Source organism: Kazachstania africana, chromosome 9 (assembly GCF_000304475.1).
Source record: "Kazachstania africana CBS 2517 chromosome 9, complete genome".
Taxonomy (NCBI): domain Eukaryota; kingdom Fungi; phylum Ascomycota; class Saccharomycetes; order Saccharomycetales; family Saccharomycetaceae; genus Kazachstania; species Kazachstania africana.
In genome coordinates this window covers 328,753-354,454 of record NC_018948.1, presented here as the reverse complement: position 1 = coordinate 354,454, position 25,702 = coordinate 328,753, and the positions used below count along the sequence as shown (strand labels likewise).

General features: G+C 38.9%; 19 protein-coding genes across 19 annotated transcripts; 6 read left to right on the top strand and 13 right to left on the bottom strand.

Moving 5' to 3' along the window:
- Positions 1-477: 477 nt before the first annotated feature.
- Positions 478-1,824, top strand: DCW1 (putative mannan endo-1,6-alpha-mannosidase; the record flags this gene model as incomplete). The annotated part of the gene is made up of 1 exon (XM_003959041.1): positions 478-1,824. The coding sequence occupies one exon, from the start codon at positions 478-480 to the stop codon at positions 1,822-1,824; it is 1,347 nt and encodes a 448-aa protein (XP_003959090.1).
- Positions 1,825-1,855: 31 nt separating this feature from the next.
- ANR2 (Anr2p) lies at positions 1,856-3,058 on the bottom strand (the record flags this gene model as incomplete). The annotated part of the gene is made up of 1 exon (XM_003959040.1): positions 1,856-3,058. One exon carries the CDS (start codon positions 3,056-3,058, stop codon positions 1,856-1,858), a length of 1,203 nt encoding a protein of 400 aa, XP_003959089.1.
- Positions 3,059-3,203: 145 nt separating this feature from the next.
- Positions 3,204-3,536, top strand: BLI1 (Bli1p; the record flags this gene model as incomplete). Its single annotated transcript, XM_003959039.1, has 1 exon — positions 3,204-3,536. One exon carries the CDS (start codon positions 3,204-3,206, stop codon positions 3,534-3,536), a length of 333 nt encoding a protein of 110 aa, XP_003959088.1.
- A 39-nt stretch (positions 3,537-3,575) lies between these two features.
- TGL2 (triglyceride lipase) lies at positions 3,576-4,658 on the bottom strand (the record flags this gene model as incomplete). The annotated part of the gene is made up of 1 exon (XM_003959038.1): positions 3,576-4,658. The coding sequence occupies one exon, from the start codon at positions 4,656-4,658 to the stop codon at positions 3,576-3,578; it is 1,083 nt and encodes a 360-aa protein (XP_003959087.1).
- Positions 4,659-6,531: 1,873 nt separating this feature from the next.
- Positions 6,532-8,190, top strand: KAFR0I01700 (uncharacterized protein; the record flags this gene model as incomplete). Its single annotated transcript, XM_003959037.1, has 1 exon — positions 6,532-8,190. One exon carries the CDS (start codon positions 6,532-6,534, stop codon positions 8,188-8,190), a length of 1,659 nt encoding a protein of 552 aa, XP_003959086.1.
- Positions 8,191-8,613: 423 nt separating this feature from the next.
- FBA1 (fructose-bisphosphate aldolase FBA1) lies at positions 8,614-9,693 on the bottom strand (the record flags this gene model as incomplete). Its single annotated transcript, XM_003959036.1, has 1 exon — positions 8,614-9,693. One exon carries the CDS (start codon positions 9,691-9,693, stop codon positions 8,614-8,616), a length of 1,080 nt encoding a protein of 359 aa, XP_003959085.1.
- A 384-nt stretch (positions 9,694-10,077) lies between these two features.
- On the bottom strand, positions 10,078-11,274 carry MPE1 (cleavage polyadenylation factor subunit MPE1; the record flags this gene model as incomplete). Its single annotated transcript, XM_003959035.1, has 1 exon — positions 10,078-11,274. One exon carries the CDS (start codon positions 11,272-11,274, stop codon positions 10,078-10,080), a length of 1,197 nt encoding a protein of 398 aa, XP_003959084.1.
- Positions 11,275-11,376: 102 nt separating this feature from the next.
- Positions 11,377-11,724, top strand: TOA2 (transcription initiation factor IIA subunit gamma; the record flags this gene model as incomplete). The annotated part of the gene is made up of 1 exon (XM_003959034.1): positions 11,377-11,724. One exon carries the CDS (start codon positions 11,377-11,379, stop codon positions 11,722-11,724), a length of 348 nt encoding a protein of 115 aa, XP_003959083.1.
- Positions 11,725-11,827: 103 nt separating this feature from the next.
- On the bottom strand, positions 11,828-12,334 carry TMA19 (Tma19p; the record flags this gene model as incomplete). Its single annotated transcript, XM_003959033.1, has 1 exon — positions 11,828-12,334. One exon carries the CDS (start codon positions 12,332-12,334, stop codon positions 11,828-11,830), a length of 507 nt encoding a protein of 168 aa, XP_003959082.1.
- Positions 12,335-12,436: 102 nt separating this feature from the next.
- OAR1 (3-oxoacyl-[acyl-carrier-protein] reductase (NADPH)) lies at positions 12,437-13,228 on the bottom strand (the record flags this gene model as incomplete). Its single annotated transcript, XM_003959032.1, has 1 exon — positions 12,437-13,228. One exon carries the CDS (start codon positions 13,226-13,228, stop codon positions 12,437-12,439), a length of 792 nt encoding a protein of 263 aa, XP_003959081.1.
- A 109-nt stretch (positions 13,229-13,337) lies between these two features.
- DEF1 (DNA damage-responsive RNA polymerase-degradation factor DEF1) lies at positions 13,338-14,957 on the bottom strand (the record flags this gene model as incomplete). Its single annotated transcript, XM_003959031.1, has 1 exon — positions 13,338-14,957. The coding sequence occupies one exon, from the start codon at positions 14,955-14,957 to the stop codon at positions 13,338-13,340; it is 1,620 nt and encodes a 539-aa protein (XP_003959080.1).
- A 268-nt stretch (positions 14,958-15,225) lies between these two features.
- Positions 15,226-15,480, bottom strand: MDM35 (Mdm35p; the record flags this gene model as incomplete). The annotated part of the gene is made up of 1 exon (XM_003959030.1): positions 15,226-15,480. The coding sequence occupies one exon, from the start codon at positions 15,478-15,480 to the stop codon at positions 15,226-15,228; it is 255 nt and encodes an 84-aa protein (XP_003959079.1).
- Positions 15,481-15,552: 72 nt separating this feature from the next.
- On the bottom strand, positions 15,553-16,047 carry ASK1 (Ask1p; the record flags this gene model as incomplete). The annotated part of the gene is made up of 1 exon (XM_003959029.1): positions 15,553-16,047. One exon carries the CDS (start codon positions 16,045-16,047, stop codon positions 15,553-15,555), a length of 495 nt encoding a protein of 164 aa, XP_003959078.1.
- A 243-nt stretch (positions 16,048-16,290) lies between these two features.
- SFK1 (Sfk1p) lies at positions 16,291-17,169 on the top strand (the record flags this gene model as incomplete). The annotated part of the gene is made up of 1 exon (XM_003959028.1): positions 16,291-17,169. The coding sequence occupies one exon, from the start codon at positions 16,291-16,293 to the stop codon at positions 17,167-17,169; it is 879 nt and encodes a 292-aa protein (XP_003959077.1).
- A 93-nt stretch (positions 17,170-17,262) lies between these two features.
- KAFR0I01600 (uncharacterized protein) lies at positions 17,263-19,365 on the bottom strand (the record flags this gene model as incomplete). The annotated part of the gene is made up of 1 exon (XM_003959027.1): positions 17,263-19,365. One exon carries the CDS (start codon positions 19,363-19,365, stop codon positions 17,263-17,265), a length of 2,103 nt encoding a protein of 700 aa, XP_003959076.1.
- A 208-nt stretch (positions 19,366-19,573) lies between these two features.
- CSE4 (centromeric DNA-binding histone H3-like protein CSE4) lies at positions 19,574-20,221 on the bottom strand (the record flags this gene model as incomplete). Its single annotated transcript, XM_003959026.1, has 1 exon — positions 19,574-20,221. One exon carries the CDS (start codon positions 20,219-20,221, stop codon positions 19,574-19,576), a length of 648 nt encoding a protein of 215 aa, XP_003959075.1.
- A 210-nt stretch (positions 20,222-20,431) lies between these two features.
- ARP9 (Arp9p) lies at positions 20,432-21,811 on the top strand (the record flags this gene model as incomplete). The annotated part of the gene is made up of 1 exon (XM_003959025.1): positions 20,432-21,811. One exon carries the CDS (start codon positions 20,432-20,434, stop codon positions 21,809-21,811), a length of 1,380 nt encoding a protein of 459 aa, XP_003959074.1.
- Positions 21,812-21,880: 69 nt separating this feature from the next.
- Positions 21,881-23,473, bottom strand: ELM1 (serine/threonine protein kinase ELM1; the record flags this gene model as incomplete). Its single annotated transcript, XM_003959024.1, has 1 exon — positions 21,881-23,473. One exon carries the CDS (start codon positions 23,471-23,473, stop codon positions 21,881-21,883), a length of 1,593 nt encoding a protein of 530 aa, XP_003959073.1.
- Positions 23,474-23,616: 143 nt separating this feature from the next.
- Positions 23,617-25,515, bottom strand: ARN1 (siderophore transporter; the record flags this gene model as incomplete). The annotated part of the gene is made up of 1 exon (XM_003959023.1): positions 23,617-25,515. One exon carries the CDS (start codon positions 25,513-25,515, stop codon positions 23,617-23,619), a length of 1,899 nt encoding a protein of 632 aa, XP_003959072.1.
- Between the last annotated feature and the right edge of the window lie 187 nt (positions 25,516-25,702).

The following is a 25,702-nucleotide window of genomic DNA, read 5'->3' as shown; positions in this document are numbered from 1 at the left end:
ATACCAATTTTCGATGGTTCACTTTAGTGAGAATATCTTCCACGAAGCTGCCTAACGAGGTAATCACTGCATTCACTGTCCAAATGGTAACTACGCTATTTTCTATAACAACGAAAAATAAAAGAATCTCAATCATTGACAATAAACTGGTGACCTGCAAATCGCCAACTCCTTCCATAAAAAATGAAACGCCTGTCCCCTGTGTCCGTAAACGGAAATACCAACCGACACGTGCCCTAATATACGAAATCACGAACGACGTAAACATTCTAAATCGCGTCGAGGAATTTTTTTTGGTCTAAAATTCGTTTTTGGGCTCTCAGAAAGAGACGTAGAAATCGAAATAGCCAAGGGTCTTTCATCAAGCGAGAAGAGGAGGAAATCATACATGTATATATATATATAAACCATCTACTACTATTTTTCTTAAATGAGGCTATATACATAATATCCATAATAGAGCTTCCCTGGATCAAGATGGTTATCAACAATCTAATATTATTGATTCTTTCCACGTTTATCGGGAGAGTGTACTCTTTAGAGTTGGATTTGGATAGTTTCGAGTCCTTACAAAATGCGACTGCTTTGGTCGCATACGGTTTAATGGATTATTACACTGGTAATCAGTACGGTAAAACCGTTGGTATGTTTTCTGACCCATACTATTGGTGGGAAGCAGGTGGTGCATGGGGATCCATGATCGATTTCTGGTACTATATGGATAATAATACATATAACGATGACATCATGGCTGCTTTATTGCATCAAACAGGTGATGACTGGGATTATATCCCTTTAAATCAATCAACCACCGAAGGTAATGATGATCAAGCGTTTTGGGGTATTGCAGTAATGACTGCAGCTGAAAGAAATTTCACTAATCCACCAGATGATCAACCTCAATGGCTTTACTTGGCGCAAGCTGTTTTCAATACTATGGCTTTACGTTGGGATGATGCTACATGTGGTGGTGGTTTAAGATGGCAAATCTTTACGTGGAATTCAGGTTACGATTATAAGAATACCGTTTCCAATGGTGCTCTATTCCATCTTGCAGCAAGATTAGCAAGGTATACTGGTAATACAAGTTACGTTGATTGGGCTGAAAAAGTTTACAACTGGATGGAAGATACATACCTTATTTCTAATGGTACTCAAATGTTTGTCTATGATGGTGCTAGTGTAACTGATAATTGTACAACCGTAACAAAGTATCAATGGACTTATAACCAAGGGCTTCTATTAAGTGGTTCTGCATATTTGTATAATTTCACTGAAAGCGAGTTGTGGCATGAAAGGACAAAGGGGTTTTTAAACGCAAGTGTTGTGTTTTTCAATAACAGTATCATGTATGAAGCCGCATGTCAAGGTCCTCAAACATGTAACACCGATCAAAGATCGTTTAAAGCTTATTTCTCAAGATTCCTGGGGGCTACCGCACAGTTGGTTCCCGAAACAAGAGATACAGTCATGCATTGGGTTAATACATCCGCTGTCGCTGCCGCCACTTCTTGTTCTGGTGGTACAGATGGTCACACGTGTGGTATCAACTGGTTTTATGGTGGATGGGATGGATACTATGGCCTAGGTGAGCAAATGTCTGCGTTAGAAATCATGGTAAACACAAGAGCTTTACATAAACCCGGTCCTTACACTTCTGAAAACGGTGGTTCTTCTATGGGTGACGGTGCGGCAGGCACTCAAGCTACTGCAACTAATTTGTCTCCACTTAATGTCACACCGGGCTCAAAAGCTGCCGCTGGTATTATTACTGCCGTCATCGGTATTTCGATTTTTGCATGTGTACTATGGTTAATTTATTAAAGGGGCAAGCACTTTTTATATTCTATATATTTTAACAGAATGATTTCATATTTGTAGTAACGTGAATAGTCTTATTAAACCATTTAGAACTGATTTTCTCAATAAATTCATAATCTTGCTTACTGAAACAATCCAAATCCATCATGTTTAGTTCCATAGGTGATAACGTAGTGCTTCCCTCTGAAGCAATTGTTTGCAATATATCATGAAGAATCTGTGTTCTCTTCTTGAAATATGATAAAACTGGCTGAATAGATACTTGATCAATCACAGCTATATGGTTATGATATGGCGGCTTAATGAAACCTATTGTTCCTAAGAAGTAGAAGCTGTCCATGAAAAATTGTGACCAGGTCAGAGGCTCAGATAAATCAGATATTCCTTTCTTTTCGCTAATTTGAAACAACTCCAACTCATGGGGTGTACCTTTTATAAGTTCATTTGTATTGGTTAAAAACTGTACTGTTGCATTCTCAACGTCTCCAGGTATCTTTATTAATTTATCGTACAGCTTATCATTCAACGTTAAAATTTCATCGCTCGTGCATGCGATGTATCCACATGTCCCTTTAAGCATACTATCAACGTCAAATGTTCCAATTGTGAAGAGAAGTTGCGTCTCTTGAACCGAGGATGAATTTGAAACAAGGTGGAGGAAATAACAAAGAGCGCTACATGTCTCAAAAGAACACCCAAAAGGTATGAGTACTAGAATCTTTTCATTCAATAAACATGACTTCCAAATCGGAAATATCAACGGCCCTAATTGCTCCATCCAATAGGGGACATACTCAGTCATACTTCGTCTTGTTATACCGCCTGTCTTTTGCTCTTTGTAATATTGTATAAAAGTGTCAAAGCTGTGTAGTTCACCAGCTGCTAACCAATCACTCAATAATTTCTCTAAGGCACTGGTATACTGTTCGTCCAGTAGTGTATCCTCTGTAAGTATCCCTAATGAATACATTAGAATTTTGCTTCTGTCAACTTGGCCACTGTCATCTAAAGTATCGAAACTATTTTGCTTAAAGTATGCTACACCTTGGAGTAGGCCGTTTTCATAAGTATTGGGGTCTTTAAAAACGGTAAAGTTCACAACATCGTCGTCTTGTTCGTGTATGCCTGATGGCAAAGATTTAAATTCAAGATTTGGAAAATCTTGACAGTCCTGCTGCCATTCAATAACGTTACCTTTCTTCATATCAAACTTGGCGAGAAATATGCCGGACAACATGGCGTAGAGTATGTGATGGAGTGTGTGGTGGACGGTAGCGTAGTGAAGCCTTATTGAAGCTTAACTTATTACTTTTTTGATTTCATAATGGCAACAAAAAAAAAATTAACAGCAACAGTGAATTTATATCCACATCACAAGCAAGATGAAACTAAACCAGGATATCAACAATTACATTAATGAACTACAGACTTATATAGATACAGAATCTGTGAAGACAATATCCCTCTTTAACAAAAAGTCTCAAGAGACTGAAGAGTGGTTAAACAGGCTTTCAAGTGAATTTGAAAATTTGAAAGACGAAGAAGAATTGACAAAGTTAAAAGAATTGCATGAAAGTTATGAACAGAATTTAGATGAATTAGAATCAAAAATTGAATATCTAGAAAAGTTATGTGATGAAATCGACGAAGTGTACGACGAACTCGGTGTGAAGACAAAAGTCAACGATAGGAGAAAGTCTAGAATAAAGGAGTAGGGTCATACTGGGCATGGGGAGTATAGCTCTTGAATAACACTAGAACCCTCTCTTTGCCAGTTCATCAGTTATTTGAAGGTAAAATTGAACAATATTAATTTCCTCATCGCTCAAGCTGGCTTTCCTCTCAAAGAGCTTATTTATGTCCTTTTGCATTTTATTTTTCCAATTGATTATATCTAGATGATCGACATTAACTAGCGTACCTTGATATTGACCCCAATTACTACTCTCAACGGTCACCATACCATCGTTTTCTTTTCCATTTGTGGCCTCATCAATTATCTTCCAAGACAATGAAAATACATTGTACCATTTCGGTATAAAATACGAACCGTATGAGAAATAACTTACTCGAGGATCATTCTGTGTAGTTAGATTGAAATATTTCATATAGTTTGTAGTCAATTGGTAAAAACATATTGGTAACGTTTCATCTTGATTGATCTTGAGTTTCAATTTCATATTTTCAAAAAGATTCACAATAAAATCAGCCATCTCTGATCCATGATGCGGCGTGGAGATAGTAGTCAAGCTAATGACTTCGTAGTTTTCCTTTTGTGGTAGTTTCGATATAAGATATCTACAATCAAGTCCCCCCATCGAATGTGCAATCAAATTCAGCTTGATTTTCTCTTTACCCTTTCTCAATTTTGCTGTCTGATATTCTAAAAAACTACTCAATGCAGTAGCTCTCTCTTCTATACTACCAAAAGGTGGCACTTTTGTAGTGATTACGGTGCATCCTTGCCTCTCCAGCATTTCCTTGATTCCGATCCAATATTCGATGTGAACGATGGATTGAGATTCCTCATAGTCTTGGACGAAGTAATCGTCATGAGAAGTCTTCAGACCGCTCATTAGCAGCTTTGTAATTGTTTGAACTGAGGGTAAGAGGATCAATTGGTCGAAGCCAGAAAGGCCATGACATAGGACAATCGGATTTTTGGGTGGAATATAATTTGGGTTTGGGAGTATGCTACGGATTGAATTGGGAGCTTCTATGTCGTGCTTATGGGGACTACGGTCATTTTGTAGAAATTGGTTATACCTCGCAACAAACGACCTCACCGAAATGTCCTTATACGTATCTGCAAGTTGTGTAAAAGATGGTCGAACCATTGCTGGCTCGTGATGATGAAAAGTGTAAAATTGGACTTCGCGCACTTTCTATTTGAAATAGTTGAAAGTTTGGTTTCTAATTGTGGCTGTTGGATAATGCAAGGAAGTTCTGCAAAAATAAAAAATGTCACGTATAGCTCTCTGTAATGTGCCATGATATATACATTTTTGGACGTGCTAAGGAGTAAGGAGATAAGTGTTATGGGACAAGTATACATCCGGAGACTATCCATGCTCGCCGCACAAAGAAGTAAATATATTGTGAGAATGCTGCATTGGTCTGTAACATCTTAGCATTGTCGTTATATGAATTAATGGTCAGAATATTATAAAATGGCTGTAAATGTTTTGAATCAGATCAATTGAGCCAGCGCTACGAATTTTTCTTTTGATCGCGTTGCTATGATATATCATCCAATTCTGCAAAAGGTAGTAATATTATTGATGGGATCGACTTGAACTTTTCGCTAAGGTTTGTTTAGAGACTATAGTAAATATGCTTACTAGTCCGAGTTTCTTTTGTACATAGTCCCCCCATGCTGGCCCGTCGTCTTTCTCCTCGAATGCTGATGTTCTACTATTATATTTACCTCTGCTGGAGTAGCCCTTGCCACCGCCACATCTGTCTGTCAGGCTACCATTACTAAAACTTTTCAAAAAGCAGATCACTTTTCGGAAGAAACCGATGGATCCAACCTAAACTTTTTCCAACAACCAAAATGCATGTGTTGGACGCTCACCTACGCAGCCAAAAGACGCGATAAATGCAACCAGATAATAAAGAGAGACATTCGTTTTGAGCAGTAGTTTATCTATACCTTGCCCTTATCAAAATTTCAAGATCAATCACGGGGGAGGCCTCCCTCAATAATTGTCATACTCATCAGATCATCTCAGCCTTTGTAATATTCAACCTTGATGAAGAAGTGTGCTTGTGTGGCAGTGCGAGCATCCACATCCAGATGCAATAGTTATTTCTCTTCTACGAATTATAAGGCAACTAAAAACCGAAGAACCGCCATGGCTTGTTAATTTAACCTTTTATAGATGCTTAACTGTCTTTTTGGATCCTTGGATGTTCCTTCCTCGCAATACACTTCCAACTACAGCTAGTACAAGATAAGAAACCGTCAAGTGCCCGCAATACTTCCAAGGATTGTAGAATCCATGTACGTCACGAAGGAACAAGCTCATTCCAGAAAAAATAGATCGTATGACATATATATCTTTACTATACAATCTGCGTTGGTGTTTGTGCTGAAGTGGAATCAGGACCTCAACTGCAAGTACTCGCAAGTAGCTCTCAGAGTGAAGTCATTAAATAGCTCTGTAGTAATCTGTGCCACGTCTGCATTTCCATTACCGCCATACGCTTCGTTCATCACAGACAATTAAAAATATGTTTTCGATTTCCCTTCGTCTTCCCAAGATCTCTCGCATCCCACGCGCGACGTTAGAAAAAGAATAGGCGCGTAAATCAGGACCCTTAGAGCATCATTGGTGGAAGACTTTTTTTTTGCCTGAATATTTTATGTGCCAAACCCAAGTACGTCGGAAAAGTGAGACCTACGATATGCGACAGAAAATTCCAATTGAGGAGCATGTTACATAGAGCTTCGCACATATGCTGTACGCGCTTTAACTTGTACAAGCTTTTAATTTTCCAATGCAACCACCTCTCCATTCGTCTGTTTATATTATTGTAAGGAGCGCTACGGCTAGAATAATGGGCAATTTGCATTTTCCTGCCAGCATCTTGCTGTACTCGTACAGAGGACCCTCGAGGAAAAGAAAGTGTTGCTTATGAGATAGTATATATATAGATGCTCAGACAAATTGTCAATCGCAGGACTGCACCAAATAAAACATCAAAATGAAAGCGTTAAATTTAAGGGCAATATTAGCAACATCTGTGATAGCGTCTTTGACGAGTGCCTTAATAGTCGATAAAAATGTCGAACAACTATCTTCTAACGAAAATAAGTATTTGAAACTAGATTTTGCTAGTGAAACTTTCGAAAAGTCGTCGCGTCTCCCTTTACAAAAGAGGGACACGTATGCAACTGTTAATATTTCTGCCGAGTTTTATTACGTTGTACAACTGTCTGTTGGTACACCAGGCCAGAATGTCACTTTGTTGGTGGATACATGTTCTTCCGATATCTGGGTTACCAGTCCAGATAATCCGTTATGTGATGGTGATATATTCTATGACAATGTCGAAAAAACGGCGAAGCATGTTGTAGTTGCTGCCGCCGAAGAGTCTACAGTAAGCGATGGTGATTCAAATGGATTACTAGATGGAGAGCCTGTGTCAACAACTCCATTTGAAAGCTCGGTTATATATCCTGCTGAAGGTTTAGTCGACTGTGGGTTTTTCGGCACTTTCAATCCGAATGATTCATCTACTTGGTCAACAAATCACACGGATTTTGTCATTACTTATAGTGACAACTCTACTGCCGAAGGTGTGTGGGGTCAAGATGTTCTATCGATTGGCGGATTAGACATTTCTGGTGTGCCATTTGCTGTAGCAAATTATACCAACTCCAGCCTCGGTGTCCTTGGTATCGGTCTACCAGGTTCAGAAACGACCTACTTAACTAATTCATACATGTATGACAATCTTCCAATGGTGCTGAAGAAATCTGGTGTTATCGATTCTGCCGCATATTCATTATTGTTAGCTGCATATAATAATTATACCAGTGGCTTGCTGTTTGGTGCTGTTGATCATAGCAAATATTCCGGCTCTTTGTATACGATACCGATGATTAATATCTACGAGTCAAGAGGTTACGAATCTCCTGTAGAATTTGATGTTACAATCTATGGTTTAGGTATTTCATCAACCGATTCAAACACTACAATTGCTACCATGAAAACCCCAGCTTTATTAGATTCAGGATCCACCGCTATTTTTTTCCCTACGACTTTGTTAAATTTAGCAGCTGAACAGTTAAATGCTACTTATTCTGAGGAAAAGGGACTCTACACAATACCTTATTCTCCGGCTAATATTTCCTTTGTCTTCGATTTTGGTGGATTCCATATTAATCTCCCAATCAGGGAACTTTGTTCGGTCTCGTACGGTGAACCTGAATATATCCTTAATATCGTTGCCCATAATGAAAATCGCATCGTTCTAGGTGAAGCCTTTTTAGCCCGTGCTTATGTAGTTTTCGATTTCGAAAACTACGAGATCTCTATGGGTCAATCTAGTTATGATTACGCCGAGGAAGATATTGAAGCAATAATTTCTACCGTCCCAGGCGCTGTCAAAGTCGCCTCTTATTCAAACAGCTGGTCTTCCTTTGGTTCGATCACTTCTGGTGGTGACATATTTACCATTAGTTCCAATGCTGGAAAGGCTGTAGTGACTCCTACCCAGTCCACCACACGTTCCACTCAGTCCGCCCAATCCACCACTAGTTCTACCTCTAAAAGTAACAATTTCGGCTATTCAGGAATAAGCTACGGATCCCACTTACTATTGGCATCAGCGCCATTCGTGCTAACTTATTTACTATGATGAGGCACCATCATCTATCTTTCTAACGTATTATTTCCTTGTTTTAAAGGATGCCAATATATATTTATACAAAAATCTTTGTTCGTAAGTAACTAACTATATATTGAATCAATTGTTTTAAGACTACAAGGGCAATTGTCCTATACGATAATTCCATCATTGAGGTGACAAAAAAGGCGGTTCTAGAGAGTGATTACTTTTTGTATATTAGAAAAGGTCCACGCTAGATCAGAGAACCTCGAACCTAGATTATTGCAAAGAGGAAGTCAATTTTAAAGACGTCGAATGGGCTTAATCTGACCTTCTGCGTTCCGAATTTGAAGACTGAAACCATCACAGAGTCCTCATTTCTTTCTTATGGCATCGCAAAACTAAAAAACAAAATTTTTAATTATATAAATAAAAGTATATCAATTACTCAACTTATAAAGTGTTTTGAGTTCTGAAAGCTTCGAAAGCTTCAACAATTCTGGCAGACATGGTCTTTTCACCTTCTCTAACCCACACTCTTGGGTCGAAGTACTTCTTGTTTGGAGCATCTTCGGAAGTTGGGTTACCGACCATAGTCATGATGTAATCTTTCTTGTTTAAGACGTAGTCTCTGATACCCTTTAAGTAAGCGAATTGACAGTCAGTGTCTAAGTTGACCTTAACAACACCGTTGTCAATACCAGTTCTGAATTCTTGGACAGAAGAACCGGAACCACCATGGAAGACTAAGTATAATGGCTTAGCTTCGGAAGAACCAATCTTTTCAGCGGCGTACTTTTGGTGGTCAGCTAATAATTCTGGTTTTAAGGCTGGTGCAACCTTGTAACTTCCGTGAACATTACCGAAGGAAGCGGCAATAGAGAAGTTTGGAGAGATTGGAGCTAAAGCTTCGTAGACGGCGTAGACTTGAGCTGGCTTGGTGTATAAAGCATCCTTGTCGACGTTTTCGTTGTTGACACCATCTTCTTCACCACCGGTGATACCGATTTCCATTTCTAACCATTGACCCATAGCAGCCATTCTCTTGAAGTAGCTGACACAGGTGGAGATGTTTTCTTCGTCGGTTTCTTCGGAAAGATCGATCATGTGGGAGGAGAATAATGGTTCACCGTGTTGCTTGAAGTAAGCTTCATCGGCTTCTAACATACCATCAAACCATGGTAATAACTTCTTGGCACAGTGGTCAGAGTGTAAGATGACTGGGATACCGTAAGCAGAAGCGATGGATCTGATGTAGTGAGCGGCGGCGATGGAACCTCTGATGGAGGCGTTTTGACCGTCGTTGGAGACACCCTTACCGGCGAAGTAAGCGGCACCACCGTTGGAGGTTTGAAGGATGATTGGGCACTTGTTGTCACGGGCGGCTTCTAAAGCAGCAACGACAGTGGAGGAGGAAGTGACGTTGATAGCTGGGATAGCGAATTTGTGTTCTCTGGCATAGGTGAATAAAGCTCTGACATCGTCACCGACAATGACACCTTCCTTTCTTTTGATAACGTCTAAGATACCCATTTTTATGATAGTTTGTTGTTGTTGTTTCTGTAGGAAAAAGGAGAGTGAAGAGTCGTAAAGACGATGGAAAATGTGACGGTTATATATATATGGGATTGGAGAGCAGAGAAAATTTTTCGCTGATGGGAAGAGAGGTAGAGTGATGGTAGTAGAGTGATGATGGATGTATTTTTTGATGCGATGGTATTGAACAGGTGGTTTTGAATGGTCGAGTGCGTCGTGATCTGTGGGATGCGTGAAAAAAAGTGAAAAAAAAGAAAGTGGGCGAGGACGGCGACGGCGATTATGAAAGCGAGGTAAGTCAGGCACCGGATGGTTGGGTTTTGGAAGCTGTGCGAATTGGGTTTTTGGGAGCCGTTTTTTTTAATGTGGTGGGATTTTTTATTAGGGCTTGTTATTAGGTATGAATGGCAATGGAGGGAACATTGGGAATGGAAATGGGAAGGGCATTGGCTGGTTGGTAGTAGTTGTCGGAACGTTTGTTGTTGTAGCAGTGTTGGTTGTGGGGGTCAATTTTTGTCTCTTCTGTTGATGGTCGTTTTCTTTCAGGAAGAGTTGAACTTGTTTTTGTTTTTCAGTGTCTTGTTGTAATGAATCTAGCAGTATATCATGGGTGTTACACGACGGGCAAATGAAGTCTGATTCTAGTAGAGCATTCTCGATGGCTACTTTTGAGAATGTTTTATTACAGCAATTTGTTGTCTTTACTGGGTCTCTCAATAGTCCCTTTGTTAATGGGCATTTCAGCTCATCTGGTAAATTTGTGAAATGATCTTTTTGCCAGATGGCTTCGTCGTTATCAATTAGTCTCTTTTGTTGTTTCCTTTGATAATCTTCCCAAGAGTGCTCATCAGCAACTTGCACCACGAACTTACCATCGTCTGTGACCATAATCTTTCTTTGTGCCATCTCTTCTGGAGTAATATTATTTGGGTCGATCTCTACAGATTTTAAGAACTTTTTAGGAATACCCGTAGTTCTCTTGATTCTTTTGCCCTCGAAATTAGGATCATTGTTTGTTGGACAGTTTTTGATCCAATGGTCTCTTGCACCACATCTGTAACACATGTAACCTGGTGGTGGGGGGCCGTCATCGGCGGAAGTGTTGTTATTCGTATTTTTGAAGAAAACTGGGGTTGCAGTCGACATTTCATCTTGAGCTTGTTCCCATTGATTTTCTTGATTTGCGAACATACTTGCGATTCTCTCCTCTTCACTCAGACCTGTGTTCGTAGTGTGTGTTGTTGCCAGCGATTGTAATTTTTTATTTTGGTGCACTCTTGGTTTACCAGTGATGTATCTTGTGGCATTACCTATCGATTTACCACGAATAACTGACTTTATAGCTGGTGATCTTTTGACAATGACGCTAGTTGATCTTGGGATGACAGTTTGGTCTTCTTCATACTCTTCGTTTGTATCAGGGTGATATAATCTCAATTGGAAATCTGTACCATCACCCAACTTGTTATTTTGAATGATTTCTCTCTTCAGATCAAAGACGGTAAGACCTGTTCCATCAAATAGGATTCTAGAGGATCCATTTTGCGACTTGAATTTATAGAATATAGTACTACTCATTTGCTTCTCTATACCTGTTTTTTTTATATGTGTTTAAAATAAAGAATTATTTTTTTTTTGTTGTCTTTCTAATTTATAAGAACATCAACATATTGACAAAGAATGCCAGTTCCAGGGTACTATGAGCTGTATCGTAGGAGCACTATTGGGAACAGTCTCGTAGATGCACTGGATACGTTGATTAGCGAAGGTAGGATCGAAGCGTCTCTGGCGATGAGAGTACTAGAAACGTTTGACAGGGTAGTGGCGGAATCTTTGAGAGAAAATACTCAATCGAAACTGACGGTAAAGGGTAACCTTGACACATATGGGTTCTGTGACGATGTATGGACGTTTATTGTTAAAAACTGTCAAGTAACAGTCGAAGGAAGTGCCGCGGATGGTAATAATGATACTATAGCCGTGGATAAGTTGAGAATAGTTGCTTGTAATTCAAAGAAAAATGATTAACTGGGTGGAGAGTGTGGAATTATATATAAGTTTGCTTTGTATAGTTGCAATGAGTTTAACATTTAATAAGATTCACTTAAATTATAACAATATATAAGTATACTTAGATTTTTTCTTCAACGATACCATGCTTCCAGATAGCGATGAATGGAGTGGTACCATCTTCACGGTAGTTCAACATGATGATCATGGCATCTGGGTCCATGGATTCACCAGTGAAGAATTCCCAGTCCTTGAAAGAACCAATGACCTTCTTGACGTAAGTTTGAGCACCCTTTTCGAAAGTGGCAACAGCATCTGGGTTAGATTCTTGTAATTTAGCCTTGACAGCCTTCATGTAACCCTTGATGTAAGTTAGGAAAGACTTCTTGTCGAAACCAGTTGGTTGTAAACGGAAGGAGTGGACAACGTTGTTAACGATTTCAGAACCGTCATCGACATCATCATCACCACCGTCTTCAGCAGATGGGTTAGCACCAATATCAATGTTATCACCACCGACCTTGACCATAGCACAATCGGCTTCGTAGATGACACCATCAACTTCGGTGACGTCGTAAGCGTCTGATAATAATTCGTCGTTAGAGAAAATATCCTTGTAAATAATCATTGTTGGTTTTTGGGTTTGTTATGAATAGAGAGAATGATCATCCCATCTGTTCTTCAAGCTGCCGTTTAAATGTGAAAAAAAAAATTTTGTTGGCTTTTTTTTTCAAGGAAAATTTTCATGTAATTTGGCACGATCAGTTCCTTCTCTGTGGTAAATTGACCAAACGGTGTCTGCGACTTGCTTTGGGGTCTGCGATGGTAAATTCTTTAGGGCATCGACGATGCTTGTATCTAGGTCTTGGATCATATCTGTCTCTCTCACTAGTCCCAGGGGCAGAGCCACTGCTCGGATCCCCCACGTGGCTGTTTCTTGTGCTAGCACCTTTGTGTATTGCGATAATGCAGCTTTCGATGCAGAGTAGATTGTTGTGCCGGGGATTGCTACGTTTTCAAGTATTGAAGATATACTGATTATACAAGGTGTCGTTGTTGATGCATTTCTATGTACGGTCCTTATCATATGTCTCGTACTCAAGTTGATTAGACTGACACAGCTCAGAAAATTCAAATTCATTAATTCTTTCATCTGTGTGGGGGATGTTTTCAGACCCAGTGAAGTTTGTGTTCTTCCCGCACAATTTACTAGTAGATCGATGTAATATTTTGAGCCACTATCAAAGATAGGGTACTCGCCTTGTTTCATCAATCCATCGCTGGAAAAACTCAGTCCTGGGAATCTTTTGCATTCCGTCCATTGGGGCCAATTGCATAGATCGATAGCTAATGTTCTGTGCATTTGATGAGGAGATGTAAACTTCAAATCTGATCTTAGCCTCATCACAGATTCGAGAGAGGATCCAATAGCAACACAACTTATACCATGGGCTGACAAATTCTGCACAATTGCCCTCCCTATACCTCTTGTAGCACCAGTGACAACAGCAACGGGGAACATCGCATCTATATAATAAATTCTCCTTCTAATATTTTGGTTTACTTTATTTTTTTTTTCCCTTCTACTTACAGATTATATAAAAATGCAATAATGAAAAAAACTGCCCGTATTAATAAAAGCCTCTTGATGCTTGAGAAGTATAGTCGTAGCCGTTGTAACCGTATGGAATACCTTGTTGTGCGGCGTGAGCAGCGGCAGCTTGTTGCTGCTGTTGAAATTGGTAGTATTGTTGTAATTGTATTTGTTGTGCAGTTGGTTGATGTCCATTAGCTTGACCTTGTGCTCTTTGTTGTTGAGGCTGTTGCTCTTCACCTTGTTGTGCTGTAGTGTTAGTTTGTTGTGGATATTGATTTTGTTGGTTTGGATAATTGTAACCAGCCTTTGGGACCTGGTATGGGTATTGTCCGCCGTATTGTGGTTGGCCGTAAGGGAAGGATTGCTGGTAGAAATGGTTGTAGTAAGGCATAAAGGAGCCACCATGCATTTGTTGTTGTTGAGCATGGGCAACAGATGGAGAAGGGGCAGCAGCAGCAGCGCCGTTGGTACCATTTTCATTAAATGATTGTTGTTGTATATTGTATTGGTTTGCGTTAGCACCTGGTTGGACGTTTGATTGGCCTTGTTGGTATGCATTATATTGGTTATCAAACATGCCTGGGTAGTTGTAGCCGGCAAATTGGTTTTGGTACATGTAATATTGTTGTTGCGCGGTGGCAGCAGCCATAGCGGCATTCGATTGGGATGTTGTTTGCTGGATGGAAGCTTGAGATGCAGCTGGAACCTGTGCAGGAACTTCAGTGGAGGCTTCAGCAGTGACTTCTTTTGAGTTGGTAACTTTTTGTGGAGCTGTTGCTTCCTTTGGAGCTGGCACTTCCTGTGGAATAGCCTGTTGAACCTGTGGAACTTCCTCGCTTTCTTCCTCACTTTCTTCTTCACTTTCTTCCTCACTTTCCTCTTCACTCTCCTCTTCACTTTCTTCCTCACTTTCCTCTTCACTCTCCTCTTCACTTTCTTCCTCACTTTCCTCTTCGCTCTCTTCTTCACTCTCTTCTTCACTTTCTTCTTCACTTTCTTCTTCATTTTCTTTCTCGTTTGCAACCTTTGCAATTTCTTCCTTCAAATCGTCCATATTATCCAAACCCTTTTGAACAATTGGTTTTGATGCGATTGCTGCCCAAGACATTTTCTTGGTTGTAGCAGCTGGTACGGCACTCGTTAACGACTCCAATTTCTTTGGAATTTCTACATTAACCGGTTCTGCATCTCCATTCATTGCTTCGTCTTCTACCTTTGCTACTTCTGTTTCTACCTGAATTTCATTACTTTCGGATTTTTCCACTGCAATTGCACTTGCCCATGATGTCTTTGAAGAAACTGGTTTTGTAGAAGGTCTCACCTTTTCCAGGACGATTGCCGTAGTCTTCTTTTGTACTGGCTTGACAGTCTTCTTACGAGGAGGAGTCCAGTCATCTTCCGGCTTTGGTAATGTAATATTTAACGATGTATGATTACTAGTATGTGATTTTTCCTTCTTCACAGGCTTCTTCACCTCATCCCATTTGGTCACTGCACCGGACGTGATTTTATCAATTATTGTTTCTAGGTCAACGTATTCCAGGACTATATCGATTAAATCATCATTCGTCCAATCTGGAAACAATTCTATTAATGTATCTATTTTAGACTTAATAACTGGATCCAGTTTCTTTCTATTTATATTCCTTGACATGCTGATGTATATATATATGTGTGTGTATGTGTGTGTGGTTTGTTTTGTACAAGTTGTTTCTTCGAGCAAATACTACTCCAGATCTTTATTGACACTTTCCAACTCTATATATCTTTTCCATATTGGCTTACAGTACAGAGAAAGAAGAAAAGAGAAAAATTTTGCCACTCGAAGCAAAAAGGCATGTTACCCGGGAAATTATATGCCAACTAAAGGCTGGGTAACAGTTTACATACAATTTATATTATACAATATTTATTACCACCAATTAATCTTTATTTAGATCACCGCCGTTTTCAAATGGAGCTTCTTTCCTTGCTTCATCCAGTGCAGGTTTGATTCCTGATTTTACCAGGTTTCTATCGACGCATTTTATGTAGTTGTCCCATTCTTTCGAGCACTCATTCTCGATGGATTTACCCTTGAGGAATTTCTCCGTGTACCACTCATTGAAACAACTGTCGTATTTCTTTTTCAGCTCAGTACATTCAGGTGCAAAACTTGATGACATTATATTACCCATACTACGTTATCGAGGAGTGCTTTTCTTTTCACTGCCGGAAGAAAACTTGTTCAATTTAAAAAATATTTATTATTACATATGTTCTTTTAAAGGAGAGCTATTGATACCGTCCGTCTTGATATTCCCATTCGTAACTTTCAATTGTACGGGAGATGGCATTGCGCTTGAACTCGACCCATACTCCTGTTGCAACAACAGCGAGACTTTCCTCTTACGACTTTGTCTTTGTATAGTACTGTTGTTATGCGTTTCTTCATCACTTGAATCCGGAACCTTCAATATTTGTCCCGTGGACGTTACATTGAAATCTTGTGTTGTTTCATCGGGAAATATACTATCTGTCGGTTTCCCCTTCTCTACAATACTTATATCGCTAGTCTTCTGGAAAATACTCGTCAGACAATACGTACTATCTATAATATCATCACAAATATTAGAATAGTTTCTAATGTGTGGTATTATATTTTGCGTTATTTTCTTGAAACAATAACTGAAATTTGAATCGATCTTTTGTAAATTTAACGTTATCTCTTGATCAAGTTTTTCTATCTGCTCTTCCAATGACATTGCCACGTCGTTTTCCTTTGTTTGTTACCAATTAATACTGATCTTTTTTCAACTAATCGCGATTTATGTAAAAAATTAACAAGTTAATTGGAAAGCGATCGCTTCAAATTATCATCACTGTAAATCCCTTAATCTGACAAAGAACTTATTAAAAGGTCACCGGCCGCCCCTTTTAAGTCATATATAAGCTTACATAGTCAAAATCATGCAATGAGCATAAATCATGTACGTAACAAGAAAATAATGTTTCAGAAACCTGGAAATTACTGTTTCCTGGTACCATGGATCGCATTCATACCTTGGTATGGGATGTTGATCACCATGTTAATCTGTTGGGCTGCACAAGGTCATCCGATCTATTGGTTCATGCACACAGATCAATTCCCAGTTTATATATCAGACATTGGTGCCACAAACCTAAGACCCTTGTTCATTGCTTGTTCTGCTTGGCAAGGAATTGGATTTGTAATATGTCTAATATTAGAATTCTTACAGAGACACTTCTTTTGGATGAACCCTTGGTTTACTGTCGATGAGAGAAATCTCATCTTTGCAGCAATTGTCTTCGGTTGCATTGGTGAACTGGGTTTACTATTTTGTACCATATTCAGTACGGCTCTCTTCCACACAGTGCATACCGCCATGGTGTGTGTTTTCGTCATATTTATGTTCTTAGCAGGTTGCTGTTTAGCGGCAGAATATTTCATCATGGGTAGACATTATGGTTTCATTCATTACAAGAACGGCTTACCACCTGGAGAATACTACGATGAAAAGGATATAAAATGGAATGTTTGGAAAGGTCACTACTGGAACAAATTTACCATAAGTGCATGTTTCAAGACATTCTGGCTCATTGCCGCCGTTGTTTGGGCAATCATGTTTGGTGCTCTGTCAGATAATTCAAAGAGTGCATGTTTTGAATGGCTTCTGGCATTCTGGTTAGGTATCTTCTTTATAATCATCTCAGTAGATTTCTACCTTGGCTCCCTATGGAAGAAATCAAAATATTGGCCTCTTTTACAAGCTTATGGAGGTTACTACAAATTTGAACAGAACCAATACAAGAGGATGAAGAAGTCTTCTGATGATTTGCAACGGAAAGAGGTCGAAAATGTATAATTCCACGACGATTATTCGATATAAAATGGTCCTAATATTTACGTAACATTGTAATATATTTTTCTCGGGTACTAAATATTAATAATTAAATAACTAAAAAACTTCCTTAAAAAACCCTTCCTTCTTCGAACTTTCTGAAAATCCACTAAAAGACGGTGTAGACTCTGTAATACCATCTTCAACTACTGTATCTACATTGGAGATGGGTTTTTCTTTCAGATTAACTGCATTTCTTGGTGTTGAGTGGGGCGTCACTGGACTGATGTTGGCTACTGCTGGATCTGGTTCCATGACACCACTAACCCCAGTTACTGACCTAGCGGATGCACCAGGAGTAGCACCGTCTGACATTAGTGCTGGTCTTAAATGTTCATCCTTTTTCAAATCTTGAAGGTACCCAGTCGAACCCATTGAAAGACCAAGGGAGTTTTTCAGCTCTGCTTCCTCCTCGAGAGAGTTTGGCTTGTGTTCCTTTCTAAAGGATTCTAGCAAGTTCAACTTTTCCCTCTTTAATTCACGTTCGTTTTCATTGAGTTCAACCTTACGTTGAACCACCATCAACTTCTTCTGCAAACTTTCCAACTCCTTCTCATTTGCAATACTCATTTGCTCTCCCTCCAACGCTTTAATGTCATTTTCAATTTCCGTTTGTTCTTGTTTCAAATTGATACCGTCTTGCTCAGCTGTCTTAACGTCATTACGGTAAGGCGTCAATACCGCCTCTTCTTCTTCACGAATTGCAAAAATATCATTCTCTGTTATTTTCATCCACTCTTCAAACTCTTGACTTTGCTTCTTCTCATACATTTGCAAATTAGAATCCAAAGTATCTTCTAAGGTACGTCTCTCTTCGATTAGTGCATTTAATTCATCTGTTTTTAGTTGCAACTCCCTTTCTTTACTGGCAACCATTTCATTATACTTTCTGACAGCAACCTTTTCCCGAGTATTCAACATTCTGGTATTCTTCCTTCTACTAGAATTGATCAATCTGCCGTCATTCGATACTCTTAGATTCTGAAGCGCTCTCCAATCTTCCCAATCCCGTACCTGCTTACTGTGTCTCTCATACAATACTCGATCAGTTTCTCTTTGTTCTTCCACTCTTGCATCAACCTCAGTTAGAATTGGCCTGACAAAAGTCCTTGCAGTATTATCAATTTCTTTGTTCTTTACCCAGAGACCTTTACCCATATACAATTCATCTTGATGCTGAATTTTGAATTTCTCTTCCGCCGTTCTCTCTTTTGACAAATGTCTCTGAGCAACAACGACAGCATGTCTATTGTAATCCATATTACCAAAGATCATTTCATCTGGATCTTCTATAGCGATCTTATTTAATTCATAAGCTGCTCTGGCACGTGCCTGTTTCATAACCTTCTCAGAAGCCATCAATTTGGCAATCTCCACTTTCTGCCTTTGCAAATCTAAATCATGTTTGCTTTCGTAATTTTGAGTCCTAAAGACGGAGTTTGCTGCATTCATCGAATAGCTACGTTTAACAGCAGGAGACACTTTTGGCACCGTAGTATACCGTTCTTCAATCCGATCCCCTGCTCTATCCTCTGCAGAACTCAAAACCTTGGAGTAGTTCATTCTATTCTTCAAAAGCATACCTTCTACGTCGTAATAATCCTCATCTTCTTTTTGAGGCAGATCTACAGCTCTCCTAGATGATTTCCAAGCATACATTCTCAATCTATCATCTTGATCAGTATGCCAAGAACCTTGCTTAATTAACTTGTTTGTATCCTTTGTTGTTCTAAACTTGTTGGTCAAATAGGTTGCTGTTTGTAGAGCGACAGGGTCAACTTCGTTTCTTTGATAAGCCTTTATTTCCACAGGGTTCCTTTCAGCCAAGACTGCAGCGACACCTGAAGCGTACTTAGCACTACTAACACCTTTACTTGGCCTATTAGGGGAGTAGAAAATGCCATGTTTCAACTTGGACTTGTAGATTGCCTCTTTACTCAGGGCATTTTTCCCGTCTGGCATTAGCGACCTTGGAACACTCTCATCATAGTCGAATTCTTCAATGACACGAGGCTCACATTTCTGTGGCGTGACTCTGGAAGTAGTAATGGTCGTTTTCTTAGTAGTTGTCGTCGTGGTTAGGGTCGATTGCCGACCTTTCACTGTGTTTCTAAGAATGTCAATATTTTCCTCGTTTTTGACAGCACAAACCAAAGACATATTCAAAATTTAGCCTGAATATATTAACATTGTAGATATCGAAAAGAATAGAATTATACACCATGTAGTTTAAATAATGCAAAAATAAAAAAGTAAAACGTTTACATTCCCTTTAAGGCCTAACACCCTTTATGATGTTTGGATTCATTAACTTTTGAAATTTTTCCCTTTGATCAGATCATAATAATCATCACGACCCGACCTCTCTCTATATAAATTGACCTCTGATTCTTCGTGCCAGTTGTACGTCTTTTTTCATGAGTGTAACCCTTTTAGCATGTAGGGCTAGTAAATTTGCATGTTCCAATAGCCCCACCAAGTAAGCTTCGCTCGCCTCTTGTAATGCTACGATCGCCATAGATTGCCAGTGAAGGTTCTCGTCTCGATACGTAAACTCATCGCTGACTTCCTTCACAAGTCTCGCAAAGGGTATCTTTGATATTAGTAAGTCTGTCGATCCCTGATACTTTCTAATTTCATACAATGCCAAACTACTTGGGGTATACTTCTTCTCTTTACTTCTTTCTTTTTGAATTTTCCTAATCTTCGATTCGATCTTTTTCTCATGTCTCTTCTTCTTCTTCTTCTTCTTCTTCTTCTCCTTGTTGTTCATCCCCTTCTCGTCACCAATTATATCCATATCCACATGCTCATATCGCCTTCTATCCTCTGAACGGGGCAACAAATCTGTTGTACCTTGTAACAGTAAATTCCCATGCTCTCCCGTACCTTGCAACAACAGATTCCTCCGTTCTCTCGTCCTCTGTAATAACAAATTCGCCCTCTCATTGATCAACTCTTGCTCCTCGAGCAAACCTCTATTCACATTCGACTGCTCCCATTGCTGACTCTGCATCGCTACTCACTGCTCTTCCATCACCATCACCCATCAGCTTTAGATTTCTTAGTTGTTTATATATATATCAATATATACGCGTAAACATCATCCTGAACGGTGATTCGATTTTTTTCCAGCGAAGTGTACAGTGTAAAGAAAAATAAAACTCTTTGGAAAACATATACTACAGTTAAGAAGTCAAAACTAATTAGGAACACATATCAGCAAATGGCACCCTTCAGGTTAGATAGTATACTGATCATATACCCAAAATCTCAGAATACTCTCGTTCAATTCGGTCTGAATGATGAGACTTTTGCCGTTCCAGAATACAACATTCCAACGCGCATATTTAGAGACAAAATCTCTGGTAACTATTACTCAGAAGCTACAGAGACAACAGAAGAAATAAATCCAATCCAGCAAGGTAGAATTAAAGATTTAGACGCCTTTTTACAGTACCTGAAGTTGATTTACGGGTCTATTCTATCTCGTAAATCTAAAGAAAATCCACATGCATTCGATGGTGAATTGTCTAACATTCCAATAATATTGGTTACCCACTATTCATGGTCACAATCACAACTCGAACGGATAACACAATTTGTATTCGAATCGTTGAATGTCAACAACTTATTATTACTCCCATCATCGCTAGCAGCCTCATACTCAATGGTTTCCTTACAAAACTGTTGCGTTATCGATATTGGCAAAGAACATACCGATATCATCCCTATAGTTGATTACACTCCATTGAACCACTTAGCATCTTCTATACCAAATGGTGGAGACTTCGTTACTGAAAACTTAGCCAAGATTTTACCCAATTTAACAAAAGAACAAATCGAACATTTAAAATCATCTGAAATCTTCGAGGTTTTGAGTGATGACATGCTGCAAAAGAACTCCGACCTGGTAAATGAAGCTTTGGATGAGGAAGATGATACAATTAATGTTGCAGATATAATCACGAGTGGTCGTGACACCAGAGAATTCTTGGAAGAAAGAGATCGTAAGAAAAAGGAGAAAAATTTACCAAATGTAGATATGGAGACAAACTCATTTTGGGATCCTACGACTAAACAAAATATAAGCGTTGGAAAAGAAAGATTCCAAGGCTGCCACGACCTAATTTCCAAAATCTCCAAGAGAGTTGGACTCATATTAAATCAGGTTGATGACATCAATAGAGTGAAACAAATTTGGGAAAATATTGTTATTCTCGGCGGTACTTCATCCATTAATGGCTTCAAAGAAGGGTTACTTGCACAGCTACTCAAAGATCATTTGGTGACCGAGCCAGAAGAAGAAAGAGCAAAAAGAGAACAGGAAGCTTTTGATGCCCTGCCAGCTTCCAAAAGGAAAAACAAAGTTGCCAGTACATATGTTCAGAATGTAGAGTACACACAAATTCCATCAATTATTAGACTGGCAAAGTATCCTGAATACTTTCCGGAATGGAAAAAGCAAGGTTATGCAGAAATAGCTTTCCTTGGTGCGCAGGTGGTCTCTAAACAAATCTTTACCCATTCTAGGGATGCGTTCTACATAACGAGGGAAAAATATAACGAATTTGGTCCAAGCTGTCTTTGGAATGTTGAATTATAAATATGTGTAAATATATATAATATTTTTTTTCTTTTAGAATATTATCAATCGTTCTATTTCAGATATTCACTAATTTCCTTCTCTATCCTGAATATATGTTTTAAAATTTACAATGTTTCTAGATGACGTTAGTTTTACATGCGGATGTGCTTTTGCGGTCGAGTCGATGTACGAAGTGTTATCGTTGACATCAGCTTGGGAACCCAACGAGTCCAAAAATTCAGTTATTTGGACGGGCTGTTCCAATGAGGATTCACTGGACGATGATGCACTTGAGAAAGATCCCGCAGTGAGTGTATTTATATTTGTCGTAGAAACAACCTCCTGCTTTGCAATCTTTGCTTTACTTTTTCTTTTAGTTCCTGCAATAGACATGATTTTCTTCAATATTGTCCTGAAAGGTTTAGCCTTTTCTGATTTCAAAGGGACCTTTGGCATTTCTCTTTGGAATGGCTCCATTGTAAGGCCCAAAATTATAGATAGTTCCATTATTCCTATTCTTTCAACTGGGTTCTTCTCTAACAGACGTCCAATTACCAAATCGTTCAATTGGCCACCATTCAATTTATCTTTCAACGCTGAATTTGTAATCTTATGGTACGTATCAAATTCGTTTTCCCCATAAAAAGGAAGTTCATTGTATAGAATACAGTAAATAGTCACACCAAGGGACCACATATCTGCCTTGAACCCATCAATTGCACAAGTATCTGAATCAGATTCCGCAACACACTGACAAATCTCAGGTGCAATGAAAGCTGGCGTACCAACTATTTTATTCAGTTCGTTTCGAAAGCAGTTTGTAACAACACTTGGAGATTCGTCAATTTTAAATGGTAAAAATTCTGGCACGATTAAACTTGAACCAAAATCTGAAATTTTCAACATTTTCCTATTCCCATCTACTAAAATATTGGAAGGTTTTATATCTCTATGAATACAACCAACGGATTCTAAGAATTTTAAGCCAGAAGCGATATCTTTCAAAACTTTTTCAGCAAATGTTGACACATTACATCCTATCCCACATATTTTTTCCCATTGAGTTATGACAACATTTCGGTCCTCTCTTTTCCACAGCAATTCTCCTAAATTGCTCCACTCATTCACAATCCAAATATTCATGCTATTTACAGAGTCCAAGCATTCAACCAACTCCAAAACATAGTCACATTTTTGATATTTCCTCTTATAATTCAACCAACTCAAAACGAAAACTTCCCACCTTATTCTGAACAAGTTCATCAACATCACAACTTCCTCTGAATTCAAGTCATCATACATTCCCAGTACTTTCCATATCTGTATTTGCCTCATTATCTGATTCATCGAATAAAGCTTTGAAGTCATGGGTTTCTTACTCATCTTTTTTATAGCGACAACTTTCCCCGTATGGAAGTCAACACCTTTGTACACCTTACCAAATTGACCCCTCCCGAGGGTAGATCCAATCTTGTAGCAATTTATTACGTTCTGACTTATCGTATCATCGAGCTTATTAACGTGCGGTCTTATGAAATTGTTTAATTGATCTGTATGCTGTTCTATCAATGATGTATAATTTGCTTTCCATTGTGATGGTAGAGAAGTGGATTGACTTATTGGAGCCTTGCTAGAAGAACGAAGATCTGTCAGCAACGAGGGAAACTTCGTTTGATCCATTACTCTATCTCATTATTCTATTAGCAGGAATATATATACTCAGGTGTATTTTTTTTTCGCGACATACATATATATATATAAAAGAGATTAACCATGAAAAATTAATTTATTATGAACATGATTATTATATGGTACTCTATTAACTAATATACACTTGATTTTTCATCAGATTGGGTCTTATTCTCCTTCTTACCCGTAACACGTCTCCATAAACCGACAAAGAATTCTGCCAATGGATCGTCTGACTTGGTATCGATAAATTCGCCTGAAGACATGTCATCGTGTGCAACATTATCTGTTAATCTGGAGTCTCTTAGACATAATGAGAAAGCGACTAACGGAACACAGAAAACTAAAGCGACAACAGTTTCTAATCTTTGGATGTATCTGTATGCTTCCACCATGGCTTCTCTTTCTGGAGTTCCCCAGGTGTAAGTAACAATAAAAGTATAAGGAGATCCATAAGCAGCTGTGGCTAATGTAGCGTCACCCATTAAACTTAAAAGTTTCTTGTATAATTTTTGTGTCCAAATAGCACCGGAAACAGCGGCACCGACAGCAGAACCGATTCTGTAGAAAGTATAATTCAAAGCAGAGACAGTAGCCATCTGTTCATGGGAAACAGCAGCTTGAACGGAGACAGTAACTGGGTATGTGAAGAAAGTGCTACCTAAACCCCAGACACACAAACCACCAATTATACCAGAGTGGGAGGATGCGCCACCTCTGAAGTGGTAAAGTAGACCCATGGCGAGAAACCATAGACAACAACCAAAAATAATGAATGGCTTTAATCTTGTGAATCTTGTTAGGGCTAAGGAAACAAATGGCGAGGCAACCGTGGAAACAAATGAATATAAACTGGAAATTCTTGTAGCGGCACTCACAGATTCATTAACAGCGACTATCAAAACGGTGTACAAGTAATCAGCGGCCATATAGTAGATGAAATCAATTAAGAAGGAGATACCCAAAGATGCCCAGACACCACGGTCCTTGACCAATTTGTATGGAACGATTGGATCAGTTGCGAACTTCTTTTCCCAAATAAAGAAGATTGGAATTAAAACAAAACCTAACACGAAGACACCGATAATACGAGAATCTCTCCATTTGCTTGAAGTACCACCTGCTAATGTTAAAGGAACCAAGATACAACCTAAAGAAGCGGCCATTAAGAGGACACCAATAATATCAATCTTCCAGAAAAGAGATACTAAAGATTTCATTAAACCGTGCTGTTGATAATAGGTCTTTTGAGTTTTGAGGTCCTTCCATTCTTGAGTCTTTCTGGCTCTCCATTGCATGTGAATCATACAGGCAAGGATTGGAAGACATGATAGTGGGAAAATGAATGCCCACATACCGACATCCCAAGACCAATTTTCTATTGGGTTTGCAGCAGAAGTGATATTACCGGAAATCCAGGTATTGATGATGTATGGCCATGTTGGTACAAACTGGTAGAAAAGTCTCCATCTTAGAGTAGACATATCTGAAAGAATTAGGAGTAAAACAAGGATGACACCGACGTAACCGGCATTGTAAAAAATGGAACCTGCAGCATATCTTTGGACGTCATAAGCTTGACATTGGATAATAGTACCCATGGAATATAAGACGATAGCAACGACGAATAAACGGAATCTACCGAAAGCATCCGATAACCTAGCGTAAACAATTTGGGAAGCGGCGCTAACCACAGCATTAATGACAGTAACAGTAGAAAGTAAAGAATGTTCACTGTATGAAGAAGTGGCATAACCCGTATAAATATAACGGATGTTACTGTCTAAACCATAACCATAACCACAAAGGAAGGCACAGAATAAGAAAATTAATTTCTCGTACCATTTAGCGTAACTGGCGGATATAATTTCAGCCTTTTTGATGACGATACTTTTGTTTGTTTGCAAAACATTTTGAAGTTCTTCATCGACCTCGTTGTAATCCATAGGTTCTTCATCACTGGACTTCTTCGAGCTTACGATAGCAGCCGTATTTTTCTCGACAATAATCTCGGAGCTTGACCTAGAGACCATCTTGTGTTTACTATTAGTAGTAGTGTGCTAAGTGTAGTTTATATTAGAGATAACAAAATTAAAAGAACTCAATGATGGATTGATAGCAGCTTAGATACCTTAAGATGGTAAAACAAAATTTTTCAATTTTTACGAATGAGCTAGAAAAAAAGGAAAGGAAGGGCCCTACTTATCGGAGCAGACCTTA